General features: G+C 39.1%; 1 protein-coding gene across 2 annotated transcripts in view; it reads right to left on the bottom strand.

Annotated features, from left to right (window-relative positions):
* Positions 1–8,727, bottom strand: part of LOC123773199 (uncharacterized) — a 394,183-nt gene extending 385,456 nt beyond the window's left edge. The window contains exon 1 of one of the 2 annotated variants that reach the window (XM_069315377.1): positions 8,439–8,727. In XM_069315377.1, coding sequence (XP_069171478.1) covers positions 8,439–8,460 — 22 coding nt within the window. In that variant the 5' untranslated portion in view covers positions 8,461–8,727. The remainder of the gene's footprint in view (positions 1–8,438) is intronic. The other variant, XM_069315378.1, reaches the window with a different exon arrangement.
* Positions 8,728–18,570: the final 9,843 nt, after the last annotated feature.

Below are 18,570 nucleotides of genomic sequence, written 5' to 3' on the forward strand. Positions count from 1 at the left end.
AGGCTCGCTAAGCTCTTCTTTACGCACCCTGGCAAACACTTCCTCTGACCCTGGAGACTCATTTGGCTTTAAATTTTATATTTATTTAATAACCTCCTCCCTTGTAACCACAATACCAGTCATCTTGTCCACTTCAGCACCTACATAGACATGTTTAGGTGCAGGCCTCATGTTAAGTTCTTCTACACGGATAAAATACTTATTTAAAATACTGCTCATTTTTTTGTCATTATCAGTTACCTCACCTGTTTCAATTTTTAATGGATGACTTTTCCCTAATCTTCGTTTCATATCTTTGAAGAAAACTTTAGAATTTGTCTTTGCCTGTACTGCTATACGTACTTCGTAGCTTTTTATTTCCTTATTTGTTTTAACATTTCTAGTTAATCATTTCTTGTTTTAGACTTTCATTCTTCCAAGTATAATTTCTAAAAAAAAATAAGAATGATACCAAAATTATAATTAAAGGTAATTATGAAAATAAAGTGCTAAGCCATTAAAACTATATAGCATTTAAAATTATAATCACTTATCAATTAATCTTGACAACTAAAGTTAAGTAACTACCATGTTAATTAAAACAGGGTCAGGCATACTGTAAACGATATTCAACGATTTCAATGCCGATTATACTAGCCAGTTAATGCCATATTACACGCATGACCCTACACTCTGCCATGGAATAATAAAGTAATAGAGCCAAGTATAATTAACTTAACATGCAATAAAAATATATATCCAATGGCAGAATGAGGGTGAACTTCCTTGAACAAGTTTCCAACGCAGAAGACTCTTGGACGGGTCGTAATACCCCTATACCCATCCAATATAAATGAAAGGTTAATGCCCTGATTAGAACTGGATTCGAACATACAGATTAGCAGGTGTGTGGATTCACGGGAATCATCGAACGAGAACTCAGGAGTCCATGACTAGACCTGGATTAGACTGGATTGTATTGGAGTTACTGATGGAATACACTCTACAATATGAACGATGACACCTGCAAAGGTGCATTTACTCTACAGTAAACGAAAAACTCTACAAAAACCACATTCACGATTTCATTGTAGACATCATGTAAATTGCACAAGGTATTAGGGTTAGAGGTCAATATTTCATAGTGTGACACAGAAACCGACCCCGACTGGCCTATATCCATCTCCGGCCCGACGTGCTTTATGTGTGAAATTTGGGCGAGACTAGCCGCAAGCGTCTGGCCTCCAACCTTGGATAAACAGACGCCCTCTTTTATATATAAAGTTATAGGTTATGGGAGACTGAACAGCTTTCAAAACAAGATTAGCTGAGGACAACTAAAATCGTTGAACATAAAAAAATGCATTAATCTCAAAATTAATACTGGGCATTCAGTTGAAAGAAGCTAACTTTTTGCAAATGCGAAAATACCTAAGGCCAAATGCAGTACAGATGTTAGGATTACATTTGCATTTTTATCAGCAACTGAATTGATGAAATCTGATTTTTTTATCAAATTTACTTGCCCTGTAGCAATTTTGTTGAGGAAATAATTTAGTGATGAGCAGGTAATAAAAAAATATGCCGTTTGGACACTGTTTGGGTGTGTTGGGAATGTACCCCACAACAATCATTGTGCAAAATTAGGTGAGGCTAGCCCCAAACATCTGGCCTCCAATCTCGAACAGACATTCTCTTTTATAGATATAGATAATATGCAGTATACAGTGTAAACTTAATTAAATTTTACATTGAATGAGATATACTCGAATATAAATGGCTTATAACCTACATCATCCCAATATTAATTACGATTTTCCATAAGAAAAATATGTTAGGTCAGAGTTATAATGTTTAGTGCAAGCTTGGGGGTCGCATATTCTGCATCAGGTGCAAAGTGTGATGCAAGTTAGGTCATCCAATACATAGTCTAAAATAGACTTTAATTTGATAAACAAAATATTATTAAAGTTTGCTGCATTCTTCTAAACAACCACATTGTTGTAAAACTTCATCGTACGCCGGGTATTAATTAAAAAAAATTAAAAAAATGTGTCGAAAATACAGTTTTATTCCAGTCGGGTCACATGTAAGTCCTATGCCCTTGTCCGTGCAATTACATATAAATAAACATGAACAGATTATGTGTTGGAAACAAAAATTTCTCGAGATTAAATTATTATTAAGAAAATAAATGCTGCACACTAGCCTACACATTAGGTTACTCAGTGTCCTGTGTTTTACCAGAACACGACCCGTGAATAGTATTATATCCAGCTCCCCGATTACTGATGGGTGCACAGACGCGAGTCTTGAAGGAATGATGTTCAGTCGTTCCTCGTCTTGGGTTCGAACCTGAGTCGTTTTCGCTTGAGGTGAGCATACTTAGTATTAAACCACAAGGTGATGCTAAAACAACATAGTATTATACAGCATCCCAACTAACACCAAACTGGTCTAACGCAACATCGTAACCCGTCCAAACCAAGTATTTAACACATAGATCAATTCGACACAACTTGTCCAAAATCTACAGTATTACAACTCTTTATCAGTGCTAGACATTGTTCAATCCCCTACGACTGCGTCACTCAACCAGACGTATACTACAATAAACGAACCATCCTCCCCAATCTGTACTATTAACGACATTAAAATAATACTAAATGGTGCTAGTCCAATTACTATGCTAAATTATGCATGTTACATAATATACAGATCGGAAGGCATGTGCGCAGGAAAGCCGTATTAACCTACAATATCCATGAGCGTTATCTGTGTGTGCCTAGGTGATCTTAGGCGGCGTGTGTTCTAACACTTGGCCCTACTAGCTCCTAACTATAAATCATCTGTACCAACTACTTTGACCCTTATGATTCGTCAAATAAGCTTTGCAAACTGTGGCTGGAGTTTGCCTCTCCTATTTTCTCTAATCTAATCTTACAGTGAAGGAAGTTGTTGTTTGTTGTTAAAGATTTGTTCCCTGGAACAAAAAGTTCCAGGGAGCACAGGCTATGGAGAGCCCGTAGGCTTCCAACACTCATTAACTGTTCCAGCGTCCACCTGTGCCTCTTTCGTACTGTTTCCTCTCGGTCGAAACAGGCAAGTATTGTAAAATAAGTCTATGTGTCTTGAAATTTTGTACGTTAATGATGTCTCCCCTAGTTCTCCTCTTTTCCGATAATTGCAACTCTCAGACTTTCCTCTTGACATATCTCAAGGGCATTCTAGAAAAAAAAAGAATTTTATGCTACACGGGGAGTATTATACAAGAGCTATATACTCTATTACAAGTCTCACATGGGCTGCGTATAGCATTTTTATCGACTCCATTTTTAAGTTCATAAACGACTTAATTGCATTCCGAGATTTTGAGGTTGCTTACGATATCCTGTTAATTTACACTTTTTGGTGTCAAGACAAGATATGATGCCCAACCTAAGCCCTTTTCTCTTTCATTCTGATAGCAACTTACTCCTCTTGAGTACTTTAACATTGGACTATTTTTCCAGTACATTTAGACCCCTCCTGCAATATTTTGCAATTATCTGCTGCCGTTACCTTTCATATAACATTTGCGTCAGCTGTGAATATCCACATGTAGGAGTGAAAACACAAAAAAAATCCAATGCAATTGGATTTTTTGTAGTTTCCATGTATTGGATTTTTTTAATTGGATTTTTTGTAGTTTTCCTCAAAGATTCGTAACCCATGGGCCTGTTTAAGTACAGGACCATGGGTTACAATGTGAGGACTCGTCTATCTCTGGTCTCAGGGGGTTGATATGAACTTCGCATGTTAGATAGTGTCTTACTGCTCACTTTATGATATAAATAACTCTTGCTTTTGAAGCCATATAGGCATTTAGTCTCGATCTTTACTCTTTAATGTAGATACGTAACCTATAAATAATATTCCTTGTTATTCTTCTTTTCAAACTGCGTAAGGCTCATCTCTTAAAATCTTTCCTTGTAGATCATGTCTTTCAGCTGCAGTATATTTTAAAATTTCTCAAGCGTTCTTCATGTGCATGTGATAGTGAAAAATCTAAGTTAGCACAGCTTATTCGAGAGTTTCAAAATACAATTTTCAAAGGGAATCCTTGCTTGTAAACTTACTTGCAAAGCTGCTCAAAGATTGCAGAATTTACATACACAGCTTATTTTCCTTATCAGAATATTTACCTCCGTCTTTTACGTTGGTTTCTTTGAGTGGTATTCCTTCCAGATGGTACCTTATCTTGGACTACTATCTGCTGCAGCTGTCTTCATTAACTTGCACTTAATGGGATTAAATTTTAACAGCCAATTGCTAAATCGTTCTTGCAGTGTTCTCAAGAATTATTACAATAATCCGACATTTTAAGGTTTGTCATCAGCTTTGCCTCATGAGCAAACTTAAGCATAAGGAATCGATCCCTTCTAGAGCCGGTTACATGATTCAAGACCAGGACGCTTCTAGGCACTTCTCTATCCTTATGGACAAGCTACTGCAGAGCTAAGCTTGATTATGTGCTCGACTGCTAAAAGAATGTTATTAACACAAGTTAATTAAGCTAATTAGCACTGTTTACGAATTCAGTAGCAATAAACATAAAATATTAAGGCCCAATGTTCATTTTAAAAAATGCAAGCCTACCCCGAATAATTATTTTTCTCTATAATGAAAGCAGAGATTGAAGGCATACATGTTATACATGGACACTACTTGTGAGCGCATGTATATTGTACACAGCAAGCTAAAAATATCATTACTCAGAAAATAGGTCAGTGAAGCAATGCACCGCTTTCATCTTTACCAGTGATTTGTGATGTGTTTAGGCCTTAGGGCGTCTTTCATCCCACCCTTCTATTATTTATAAACTCCAAAAAATGTGATTTTGAGATCATTTGGCATATGAAAATTACATTTCTAACCACGCAATAAAAACCACACGGGAAAAAATAAATTATCAAACGTAATTTAACAGCCTTTCCCGCATTTAATATTTAAAAACTATAAAATTATCGACTTTAAATTATGTAAATTAAATCATTTTCTAGACGTACTGCTTCCAACATTACTGCACCTAGAAAACTCCTAAATATACACTATTCAGATACAGTATTCCACCATCTAAAAATTAAAGAATTTCTTCAATGCAACTAAAAGGTGAAACGTAAACGCTTATACGCGCAACAATTTCTATAAAAGTTACAATTATTTAAAAATATTGACAAAGAGATTATGTTACTAATAGTTTTAAAAAGTTTAAGAATTTGAGGATTACATATAACTAGGCTATGTTGTAGATATAAAATATTAAACTAACATACTAAAAATGGGAAAAATTGACGTTTCAGCTCGTCCTAGGCTACAATCAAGTGGAAACTAAAAAAGCAAACAAAGCATCAGGCTTGGAGGAAAAAAATGGGACCTTGATGAAGTTAATATATTAAAAATTGATACTAGGCTCCATGCCATCACACAGCACCATTTTCATCTAACAATTTATCGATGCAACAAACTTCCGCTTCATAAATGTACACTACGTATTGTGAAATGTCATAAAACAAAACTCTCCCGTTTCTCATTCTGCTGCAAATAATCCTCCTCCCTAACGCAAGTTTGCAGCTCACAAACAATTCTTGCTTCCTACAAGTCGCTTACCATGCTTATACATTTATTTCTTCTTTACCTCCTCCTCAAACTCACTCTAATTCACTTGCGCTTCACAAACCTGTGCACACTACATCTCACCGTAACATTTTCATTCCTTAGTCTATATATATTAGGCTACCCTAACACAAATGTTTCTCAGGTCGTCTATTTATTTTAATCTTGATTTTCCGCATGAGGCCGCACCAGTGTTTCGCAGACCATATAAATAAAAAAAATAAAAAATACAGATTTATTCTATAAAATTAAAAGTATGCACATTCAAATTAAAAAAATGCAGAATATCGCTCTGCGAAAAATAAACTCGGATTTTTTTTTTATAAAATCATATTTTACTTTAATGTGTGAATATACTATACGGTACTTGTTATACAACGGCATTTTCATCCAAGACATTTTGAGCAATGGTGTACTTTCCATAAATTATTAGTTTAGAACGACAATAAAAGCATTTACTGTATAATAATACTATATGTGTGATGTTGGTGACCTTACTGTATGCTCAGCCTTATTTAAACCTGTATATTACAGTTATGAATAATTTATTACAATTACAGACAGTTGATTGTTATTCTGGAGAATAAGCTTGAGCTAAGGACAATAATCTATAATATTATAGTTCTAGACAGTGTATTGTAATTTAAGTCACAATATTCTGTTGAGCATTTTTTTCTTACGTTTCATACAGTCTGTTGTAGTATTGGAATACAACTCTGAATATCTCTACAGTGTATATTGTTGATGTGGACCCAAGTCTAAAGAATTTCTGGACATTTACGAACTAGGTATTCTCTGTATCTAATTGGAAGCTAGCCTATGGTAATCTGAAGACGGTAATTTGCATATTAGCATGTTAGAGGTTAATTAAAGGCACTACGGAAACATAGTATGCAAATTCAGCACCCTGCATATGTAAATTTGTCTAGATCAGCTAAAAAGCTGCATGCAAATTAACTAGGTTATATATTTTGTAATCTACATACGAGATTCATATTTAGCTAGTGTCAGCTTGCATACGAGTCTCAGGGAGTATCTGGTAAGGTTAATTAATATGCAAGTGTTCCTAGCGAGACTCGGCAAGAAGTTATGAATTACTTAAAGGCAGGGACAGTCATACTGGTTAATACTAGCTATAACGGCCAAGCTATCATACTTTATTTAGCTAATCGTTATATAGTTTGCTAAATTAACTATAATTTGATTGGCTAAGTATTTTTTACTGTTTAATTAGCCAAATCCTCGTATAATTTGCTCGTGTCTTATTATGAAGTTTATTTCGCTACAGGTTCTGGAGGCACCAGTATACAAAAAAACTATGATTTACTTAGATTCGAACCTTATGTATTTGTGCAACACAAAACGTCCACCTGACAGTGCGACACAGTAGTTGCCAGGATCAGATTGGACTACTGTTACTTGTGGCAGGTGGCTACAGGTGACGCAATCCTGAGCACTCCAAATGCAAACTATGAGCGCAGGAACTGGGTCAAGAACTCGCACATTACATTGTTCAATGTCCAGTCATTAAACCCTTCAGACCTGCCGGTATAAGGAACAAGGAGCTTTTGCTATCACTTTATTAACTCTCGTGTTCTTGATATCCTCTTAATGCATCTAAAGTTTGCTAGTGCAGACTATTAATCACATAGCCCTGTATGACTAATCATCCAGTGACGCTATTGACACACTACACAACCCTTCATATAGTCTAGGGTAGCTCCATAAATGCACATGTACCAAAATATGGCCAAAAAATATATATAAAACAAAGTGTGGAGGGCGGCGGAGGAGCAAGCATGGATCATCCCGTCTAGACATGCCACAACACGCCGGGAATCAAAGGTCACCATCTAATATTTAGTAGTATCTCGCGGTCGTTACACTAGCTTGCTTTTGCTGCGTAAAATACTCTGCTTCCGACGATTTGTTTAAGGCCTCTCATATTCCAATTACCTTGGTGAATAAAAAGGTAAAAATTGGTATCTAAACTACCTTCAAAGACTGTTAATTGTGAAAAAAATATTTTATTAGACGCTTGTACACCACATAAATGTCATAATCGGGGTTGTAGGCTTATATATATATTTCAATAAATCTTAAATAAAGTATTTAAGTTCTCTCGACGATGTACTTTATGTAACTAGTTTGGTTTAATTAGTTTATTATACACCCAACATGCATAATTCGAAAACTAGCACTTTTAATTATTCACAACGTTTTCAATAGCAAAAAAACAATATTACTAACTTGCCTAGAATACAAAATGAATTACAGCTTTCAAATTTGTGTCATGTAACCTGCTCGATGTCTGTGATCTATCCTTGTGTGTTAATACTCATACCACACACCTAGTACTGTCGTTAACGTTAATCACGCGTTTTTAGTAACGTTAGTCACTCGTTTTTAGTCTCATGCCATCTGCCCGTCACACAAAATATAAAACCCGATCACATTCAATTACAATTAAAACTATATACATTGCCCAATGCAGGTGCCTAATATTTTCGCGAAATTTATATTGACATCCATTTAATTTCGCAAACAAAATTTTAATGTTTACATTTGACTGTTTTGGAGGGGGTGTGGGGGGGGGGCAGGGGCGGGTAATTGTTATATTGGTGACTAAGTTTAAGATTAAACTTGAATTAGGTTATAACGAAGTGTGTGAGAGAGGTGATGTGAGCCGCTAGACACACCGTCAACATCCAGCAAACTTACTGGAATTGTAATCAAACTGATGTGAATTTGTTTGACCTAATGACCAGCATGGAGACCCGTGTGAAAGCGGCGTGACAACTCACCTATGACACTGAGGAGAGACATATTCCCCTCAGAAGGCGTGGGGTCCAACCTAGAAGATCTGATGGGCCAAACTGGTGATCTTGCATGCCGCCCTGTCCACTTCCTCCATCTTTCCCCCTCACTATGTACAATGTATCCAGCTCGCTACTCCCCTCTCACACTCCCGCGGCTCTCACAAACACGGGCGTTACTACACAGGGACCAGTACGACGAGCGGTGAGACAGCACCGTGTGTCCGCCACGCTGGTCTACATTACACTGACAGGCTAGTCGATCCCCCTCAACGCCATCACGTCTCACAACCCGCGGATGTGACGTCAACAAAATTCCCGTTTTCGCGCCATGGGAGTTTTGGGCGCGAAAATGGGATCTAATCACCGCCCCTCTCGTAGGCCTACCGCTCTTTCCAATTATCTCTCGGACGCTGATGAGCGAAATCTGTTATTTTTTTGAGTCGTGCTTGACGGGTAAGGGTTAAAAATAAGGAGGTATTGATCAGAGAAGAGGAAGGTTGAGGAGGACGCATGCCTGACAATCAATAAGGGCCGACTCCGCGCCCCGTGCTGCCATCTGCCGCCCACGAGGCAACCTACCAGTTTTATCAGACGGCCTCGTGCACTGCCGTCCGATAATAACTCCTATGTTTTTGTACGTTTTCAAAAGTATTCACTGGTTTTAATGACCAGATTTCTCGTCCAATGGGCAATAATATAAATAACTTTGAGTATGCTGAAATATTTGTTGCTAAACTACAAGAATCATTTATTTAAGACGCCCATACCGTAGGTCATCGCATGTACTCGTTTAAAACATGCAATATCTGGGACACTAAGCTTACTTTCAAATCTCCATGACAGCTGGCAGGGCAGGAGTCGGCTGCACGTAGTAGTACACTCACACTAGCCTGATGCAGCGGCCCACGGCGAGCCATCCTCACCCTTAAAGCACCTTCACCCACTACCTAGTTCCCCGCTTACCCTTACTCCACCTAGGTCCTAGTTCGCACCTTTCGGTCCCTCTCATTCACAGTGCCGTCTTCATGTGGCGTAGAAACAGATGATCTGCGGTAAAAACAAGCAGTGGCCACACAGGTAGGCCTACCGCCTTACTTGCCGTAGAGCAGGGGACTTTCGGTAACTTAGCAATACACATGTAGGTCTGGGGGGGTAGAAATAGCCTAAGCTACTCTATCCCTTTGAGATGTATTTCTTTCTTGTCTCAATAAACATACTTGAACTTGAACATGTAGGCCTTCCCCTACCCCAGCGACCAATCAGGTGCCTCGTAGGTCTGTCCACTCCAGCACTACATCTCTCCCCTCATAAACAACAACATGTACCTAGACAACAGAGTTCTTTAGAAAAACAGAATTCGCAATTCGTACTTTTTATGTGACGAGCGGGAAATTTTCATCAGAGACGGCCCTCCTAATTGAAGAAAGTTCTTGCAATACTAACCATGACAGGACAACGCAACTTTAACCACCCTAATTGTGTCAGTTTCTGCAAAACACATATTCTGTGACCTCTTCATAATATGTACAGGCACATAACCTTTACTAAAGATTTTCAACCATTTAGCAATACTAATTTATTATTGTTTATTATTATTATTATTATTGTTTCCAGAAGTCGGGAACAGGAAACCTGTTAGGCTTATCGCGGTCACACGGTCAACTAGTAACCTTCCCCAGGATGCAGCCCACAACAGTTGCCTAACTCCTGGAGCCTGTAACCAAACGTTTCTGTTCTGCCGCCGGAACCGAACCCGTGATCTTTCGGTTGTGACACGACTTCGCTGACCACTGCGCAGGCATTAAAACAACAGAGAGTGGGTTGACCTGCGAAGGTCAGAGACCCCGAGAGGTTGACCTGCGAAGGTCAGTGACCCCAGCCCCCCCCCTCCCCAAATGTGACCTCACCCACCCCCATGTGTGGATAATCGTCTAGAAGTAATGACCATCCCATCAGTATGTATACAACATCTGCATGTATTCAAAATCTGCATGCATACAACATATGCATGCATACAACATCTGAATGTATACAACCTCTGAATGTATACAACATCTGCATGTATACAACATATGCATACACTAACAAATTATGAAATACTGTAATCTTAAAAGGTTTCTCGTTTGCATGAAGTCAAGTGTTTGTGATGGTAAGCAGTCTTGTCATGTTGTGCTGATGTGTGCATTCGTCTATTTGTTTGTGCTCATATGTGATGGTGTTAAAGTGCTTGCACTTAGGTATTCTTAACTAGAGATATACTTTGTCCAATCTCCTAATCCCGCATTTTAATATATTAGTTCTGTCTCAATGTATAATAATTACAACTTTGGCGATGGAGATAATTTTTTAACATCTCTGTCTCCTTTTATCATCTATGTCTTACGTTTAACTCTTTCTTAGCTTGAACATAGCTTTCTTCAGCTGTAATAATCCCATTTAGAATATTTATGTCGTTGTCATGTCCTCATCACTAGCTTGTTTACTCCAGTGCAGTGAGCTCCATTTCCCTCGAGTTTCCTCTTGTGCTCAATTCCTTGTGTAAACAGAACCATCGGGTGTAAAGACACGTGACGTTTGATCAGATGCCTCTGTTCTCCTAGCAGTAAACAGGTACTTGGACGGTTAGTCTACTGTTGTTGGTCGGGTCCTCTGGAAGGTCGATGGTTGTCTACGTTTTTCCAGTTTTCCCATTGACTGGCGCTTCTTGCCCCAGTCAATGGCAAACTGGAAACCGTATCTCTGGTACTTTTCTAGCTTCGTTTTGCACTTTTTTCAAGTGAACCTTTTATGCCTGACTTCACTGTAAAAGTGGGTCTCGTGTAGATTGTGTATACCAGTCGGGAGGCGTTTTTGTCTGCGTTCTTCCAGGCTATCCGCATGACGGCATGTTTGACGCATTCTTCCGACGTTGTTTTCCTACTGTGTAACACTGACGTTAGATTTGGGGATCACATCTGCTCGTATTTGTATCAGGAATGTTACCACAAGCGAATGTCTAAAGTCAGTGCTGGGTGGGGGGCAATTATGTTAGAAAACATAGAAGTGAAGCATTCCTTGCCAAACATTAGGATAACAATGGATACAATTAGGACCAAGGAAGGAATCTCATTCATTTGTGGTATTTTGTCTAGAAGAATGGATAGCGGGCCTGAACAACTGGTATCAACTGCCAGCTGGACAAACGTCAAAAAAGAAGTGCAGTATCATTTACTGATTTTTTTTTTGCAAATTCCTTTGTAAATATTGGTTTGAAAATATGGGTGTTGATTTATGAATAACATTTCCGGGTGATATAATAGACGTGGGATCGTTGGATTGTTTCAGGTATAGTTTTGTTTGATATAAATAAGAGCTGACTCGCACGGGCCAATAAGCCTTCTGTTGTTTCCGTTGTATTTGAGTTAGTATGATGTGATGATGTGATATGTGATGATGTGATATGTGATGATATGATATGTGATGATGTGATATGATGTGAACTGTCTTGGGTGGGAGAGAAAACCTTCGCTGATGCAACTGATGCGGCCTTTCGTAAGGACTTAAACTACTAGAGGATAGTAGTCCGAGTGTGTGTGTGTGTGTGTGTGTGTGTGTACTCACCTAGTTGTACTCACCTAGTCGTGCTTGCGGGGGTTGAGCTCTGGCTCTTTGGTCCCGCCTCTCAACTGTGTGTGTGTGTGTGTGTGTGTGTGTGTGTGTGTGTGTGTGTGTGTGTGTGTGTGTGTGTGTGTGTGTGTGTGTGTGTGTGTACTGGGAGGAGAAAAGTTTTTAAACTGATAACCAAGCTGGGGTAATGTAGAAAAAAGTTGAGGTAAAAAGAGGAAAACTTTAGTAATATTGAAAATCATTCCTGAGACGATAGTGGAAGCAAAGAGGGTGATAATAATAAACGTAGCCACCCTAAAATACGCCAGACATATATAGCAGCCGTGTTAAGATATAAGTTAAGTGCACTTGTATATACACAAATAAGAGATGATATTACAATTACACATCAATGTTGAAAACGTATTATTAGCAGAATACCAAATTAAGGCACATAAATTGTTTCACACTAATAGACTAATTAGTCGAAAATGGGAAACACTGATATTTGTCAGATAAGATTATATAGGTAATGTTAATGTTCTTTAGTAGTATATAGTATACTTTAATAGTATTTAGTATTCTTTAGCTTCCCAGAGCAATTACCTTTAGGAAGCTAACTGCAGTACGACTATAACTGTTAGTGAAGAGTTCAGCCTGCTTGACCTCACATTAATACTAGTGCATGCAAGCATTATTTGTGTCAAAACTTCAAGCTGTTGGACTGTAAACATAATGCTCGTCGAGGCAATTGTTTCAAGTGTGACTACTCTTAAGAGAACAAGATTCTGGTTAACCTTCTTGGACGGAAGAGTCTACGGTAAGCCCCCGCCTTGTTTCGTTATCTCCAAGTTCTATAGTACTGTAGAGCCGTGCCGGGTCAACTAAGGAGCGGCTGCTGACAGTGAAGGTGCGGACTCTAGAGCGTGGAGACAAAGGAACAGAGACGATGTACGGGGGACAACAACTTAGAAATGACATTATACACAGAAATCACAATGCGTGATTGCATCAAATGAACAAATCCACAAGGGCTGTGACTAGGGTTCGAACCTACGTCCGAGAGCATCCCAGACGCTGTCTTAATCGATTGCGCTACGACATGGTAAAAGAATTGTAACCAGAAGTTCTACTGCCCTTACTTGGACCCTGCAGCCTCTCCGAGACAATTTTTTTACCATGTCGTAACGCAGTCGATTAAGGCAGCGTCTGGAATGCTCTCGGACGTAGGTTTGAATCCTCGTCACGGCCCCTGTGGATTTGTTCATTAGAAATGACAGTTGAATGGTAAAGATTAGTGTTTGGAGGAAGTCTGGAGTATATATATATATACTTAAGAAAAGAGGTACAAAAAGAGAAAAGAAAAAAAGGAGACAAGGGGAGGGGGGGGTAAGAGGAGAAAGGGTAGAGATGGAGCGAAAAGACAGAGTACGGAGCAAGATTAGATGTAAGAAGGGGGAGGAGAAGAACTGGCAAAAATGGAAGAGAGGTTTAGAGGGGAAGACAAGAGAAGATAAAGGGTAAAGAGAAGTGGTTAAGAGTGAAGAGGGGAGGGAAGAGAAGGGAGGGTAAAGAGTGGAAGTAAGAGGAGAGCGTAAATTCGATGAGGAGATAAAATGGGCAGTGCAAAAAAATTTGGAGAGGAGAGTCATGGTGTGGGGGAGTAGAGTTGTGGTGTGGGGAGTAGAGTTGTGGTGTGGGAAGTAGAGTTGTGGTGTGGGGGAGGAGAGGGTGTGGAGAGGAGAGTTAGGGCATGGAGAGGAGAGCGTCTGGAGTAAGAAGAGTAAATAACAGTTGGGAGAGTGAACAAGAACAGTGTCTAGTAGAAGGAAGAGAGAGACCATATAGCAAGATAGAGAACGAAGAGGAGAGGAGTAATAAGACGAAGAGATGAGTAATGAGAAAGAATAAGGAGAAAAGGAAATATGAACTGGGAGGAAGAGAATAATGAGGATTAAAGCAGGGGAAACAAGCAGAATAACGAAGAAAGGGTAAGTATAAAAAGGAGGAGGCGGAGGAGGAGGAGGAGAAGCCAGGACCACCTCCAGACAATGTTAATAAAACATTCAAAAGACAAACTAGCCAGGGCTCGGGGTTGTGCGAGCCGTTCACCGGCTCTTGTGAGCCTGCCCCCGCCCGTCCCCACCCACCACCACCTCACCCTCAATATCTACCCTTCTCCGGTCAAACACCTCCCCACCCACTTCCCCAACCATTGCTCACTTACTACCCTACCCACCAACTCACCCTTCCACAATCACAACCTCAACCTTCTATTTCAACCATCCACTCCATCACCACACCCACACGCCCAGTCTTCTCCACCCACAGCCCGACCCTTCACCCACCCACATTATTACGAGCCGTAATAATGATTTAGGTAATGTCTCTGACGTTTGCAAGACCAAGCTTTCCTGAAGACGTGTCCTGAAATGCACTAAAAGAAGAGAAATTTAACTCTGTGTACACACACACACACGCGCAACTTATACACATATACATACATATACATACATACACAAACACACACATACACACATGGAAAGAACAAGTCTCATCGCCAACATAGATCCACGTATGGTAAATGAGGCTTCACAAACTTGACAGAATTCTATGACTACATATTTCTGGGCTTTCAACAAGCCTACGACACCCAAACTATATACATAAGGTGGAGAAACAGGCACAAATAACCGAGAACCGGATCCAGTCAATATATGATATATGTTGTCGATAAGGGAATGCCTAAGCAACAGAAGACAGTCGCAGTGAGAAGAGAGATTTCAGAAAGCCAAGATGTCACTAGTGCTTGAGCTGAGCACTAGAAATTATTATGTACGTTAACGGCTTCAACTGTGGTGCCGTATTGAGGATTTTCCTTCTGTGCTCGAGGTTTGGGGTGATTAAAAACATAAGTTTGTATTATTATTTTCCAGTAGCCTAGCATCCACTACGGCACCAATGATTATTTGATTGATAAAGATTAAGCCATCCAAAAGGTGGCACGGGCATGAATAGCCCGTAGGTGGAGGCTCTTTGGAGCCATTACCAGTACCAATAGCTGATACTGGAGATCTGTGGATGGATGGGGGTCTTCATGGTCGCTCGCAGTTAATGGCCCGCAGGACGCTTGGACGCCAGGTTGCAGTTTAATGTGCGAAACGACGCTTTATATCTGAACAGAATAACCTCCGTAGTTTGGTACCATCAGGATCGTCGTCCTTTTCGAGGAATTGCATTTATCCGTCTGGGAATTTGCTGTGTGCACCAATGTGCCTCTCAGTGCACTAATACTAGGGGAAGCTGAGTCACCCCATCACCGGTGGGGTCGGGCAAGCAACTGCTTAGATGACCAAGTGTAATTAACCTGCATAGAATTATCTACAAAACGTGCCTTCAAGTGCACCAAAACAAATTATCGAAAATATTCATCCGATTATTATAACAGAATATGAGACAATAATTCTCAATTACAATATATCAAAATTTGGATTCTAGCGTGCGGGGGCCGCTTGACTCCACAATCATCGAAGAAAATGGGAACGTGACACGCAACTCTGAACTTGAAAAATAATATCTCTCGCAAGACTGATGATGATCACATCGTGTTTCATTATGTGTTCAAGTCATTAAATTGACTGATGCATATTTGCTCATAAACTTTTAATACAACTAACGGACGTTTTCCTTAAAAAAATATACTTTTCATTGGTTATGTTTAGTATATCATGTATACGTGTTTTTATATATACATTATGCACTAACGATAAGTTATAACTTAATAAAAGTATCTATAAGAAAACTAGTAACAAACTTTCAATAGCCTTTTTTTCATAATAATGAATGATTGTACATAATTACTTAGGTGTCTGGTTCACAGGGATGTACACACATAGGTGTGTTTACCTTCCAGGGGCCAGATTCACGAAGCAGTTACGCAGGTACTTACGAACGTGTACATCATTCCTCAATCTTTGACGGCTTTATTTACATTTATTAAACAGTTTACAAGCATGAAAACTTCCCAATCAACTGTTCTTATTGTTATAAACATCCTCCTGGTGCTTCGGAGCTCATTAACTGTTTAATAATTGTAAACAAAGCCGTCAAAGATTGGGAAAAGATGGACAGGTTCGTAAGTGCTTGCGGAACTGCTTCGTGAATCTGGCCCCAGATGTATAAACTTAAATTTGGCTTTAGTCCTGGACCAGGTATAGGACAACAGCATACCTCAGGCTGGTCAGTACGCTCTTGTGATGCTGAGATACAGCGCTCCATATAAGCAGCATAAAGGGCGGCCAGGGGGAAACTGTATTTGTATTAGAATGTATAATCTTTTGTAATAAGGTCAATATTTGGTTGTATTTATAATTTAATGTGTGATGGTTCCTGGTAAAGCTGACATCATATCCGTCGTCGACATTTACAGATCACATAACTACTATAACCAATGAGAGTTTAAGAGAGACTTTAAAGTCCCTTAGGTAAGCACAACCCATATAGATTCGAGCAGTGGTAATCTCTATGTGAAGCAAGATTAACATAAGTCTCACGGGTACAAATAAGAACTATTAAAATATGAATAATAATAATAATACAAGCTGTAATATTTCGAAATATAATATAAAAACATTTTATACATTCGGGAGGAAGAGTGCGCCAAACCCATAACAAAACGTTTTCTCCCCGTTACGAGCATTATTGGAAGAAAAAGGTTATCCATCTTCGATAACTGTGTTGGAAGCTGTCCAGATCATATACCACCAGCTCTTAGGACGGTTCTGCCCACCCTCCCTCCCTCTCTCTCTCTCTCTCTCGCTCTCTCTCTCTCTCTCTCTCTCTCTCTCTCTCTCTCTCTCGCTCTCCTCCCCCTCTCTCTCTCTCTCTCTCTCTCTCTTGTTTAACTCGTATAATGACTCTAAATACGTCGTTTTCTGTTCTTTCTTTCAACTTTCCATTATTTAATTTCACTCACTTTAAGATTTCTGTCTTCATTATTTTATTCCCACTCAACCTACCTTTCTCGTTGAGTATTTTGCTTTATTTTATCTATGGAAAAAGGTGGAAATTTGTAATTGGATAAATTATCATAAAATTCCTATACCTTCTGTAATGAAATATACAAAGTCAGGAATTCAATAATTATCCTAATATATGATTTCATTTTTTGAATAAGAATACTTTCAAGACTAGACATTTGTCTCTACAGAAGGTTTTTTGCGTGTAATTGGTCTGTTTAAGCAGAGGTAGTTCATTTTATTTGTTAATAAGCAAGCAACTTAGGTACACAGCAGTATGCTGCTACCCTATTCTATATGAGGGATTACAGAGCATAGACCAGGAGCTAGCTCTAAGCTAATCTAATATCCCCATCTCACAGGATGGAGACAGCAGCCTTTGATGGCAACAAGTAAACATGGAATCAGAAACAGCATACTGCTGTGAGATGTGAGACTTGTCTCCTAGCCTTCACTATCAAATTTGGGTAGAGTATGATAATATCCTCCGATATTCATGAGTAAATGAAATTGTTACAAAGCTCAAAGTATCTCATGTCATATGGTTTAAAATTATTTATAATGCTCAATACCGACACTCTTATCCTTATTCAACTCAAGCTAAGTTAGCGACATAAATTCTCCGCAAATTACATATTTTGAATATGGATGAATATTAATCTGTTTTTTTAATTTTTCCCTGGAAGACTTCGTTACTGGATATGAGATTTAAATTTTATAATAAAATTCGAAATACATAAATGTTTCTCGACAAATTACAGATTAAAGGACTATAAGTAAATAATATGTAATTCTGCACATGCTACATGGATAGCTTCATTTAAATTCAATATGTTTAAGACAATGTATTCCTATTATGTATCTTTGAACATGTCAACGTTCTTCAAGAAAAAATATGCTCATACTCTTAAGGAGTAGGCCCAACCACTGGGGCTGGACGGTAGAGCGACGGTTTCGCTCCATGCAGGTCGGCGTTCAATCCCCAACCGTCCAAGTGGTTGAGCACCATTCCTTCCCCCGTCCCATCCCAAATCCTTATCCTGACCCCTTCCAAGTGCTATATAGTCGTAATGACTTGGCGCTTCTCCTGATAATTCCCACCCTCTTAAGGAGCAGTCCATCTATACCAATTATACACCGTCAAGAACAGAAATACAACCCCTCTCTGTGCTAAAAACAAATCCTAAAATATATAGCCTAAATCAAAGTTAATCTACTATCTATAAATCAATCAACACACTAACAAGCCAAATTATGTCGAAAACCAATATAAGGATACACAAATGTTAATAAACAGGGAAGGCGACACACACACAAACCTCTGATTGCTTCCCCAAGATGAAGATCGTGACCTTCGGTCTCTGTCAAGCAGCCAAGATGGTGGAAGAGGCACTATTTACTTCCTTGATGAGGTCGCGAGTCCTCGGTCAGATGGTGCATAACGCAGGCTTCAACAACCTGTATAGGACCGTGTGACACGAGCACAGTCTCCACAGGACAGTGTGACACGAGCA

Source organism: Procambarus clarkii, chromosome 81, assembly GCF_040958095.1.
Source record: "Procambarus clarkii isolate CNS0578487 chromosome 81, FALCON_Pclarkii_2.0, whole genome shotgun sequence".
NCBI lineage: Eukaryota > Metazoa > Arthropoda > Malacostraca > Decapoda > Cambaridae > Procambarus > Procambarus clarkii.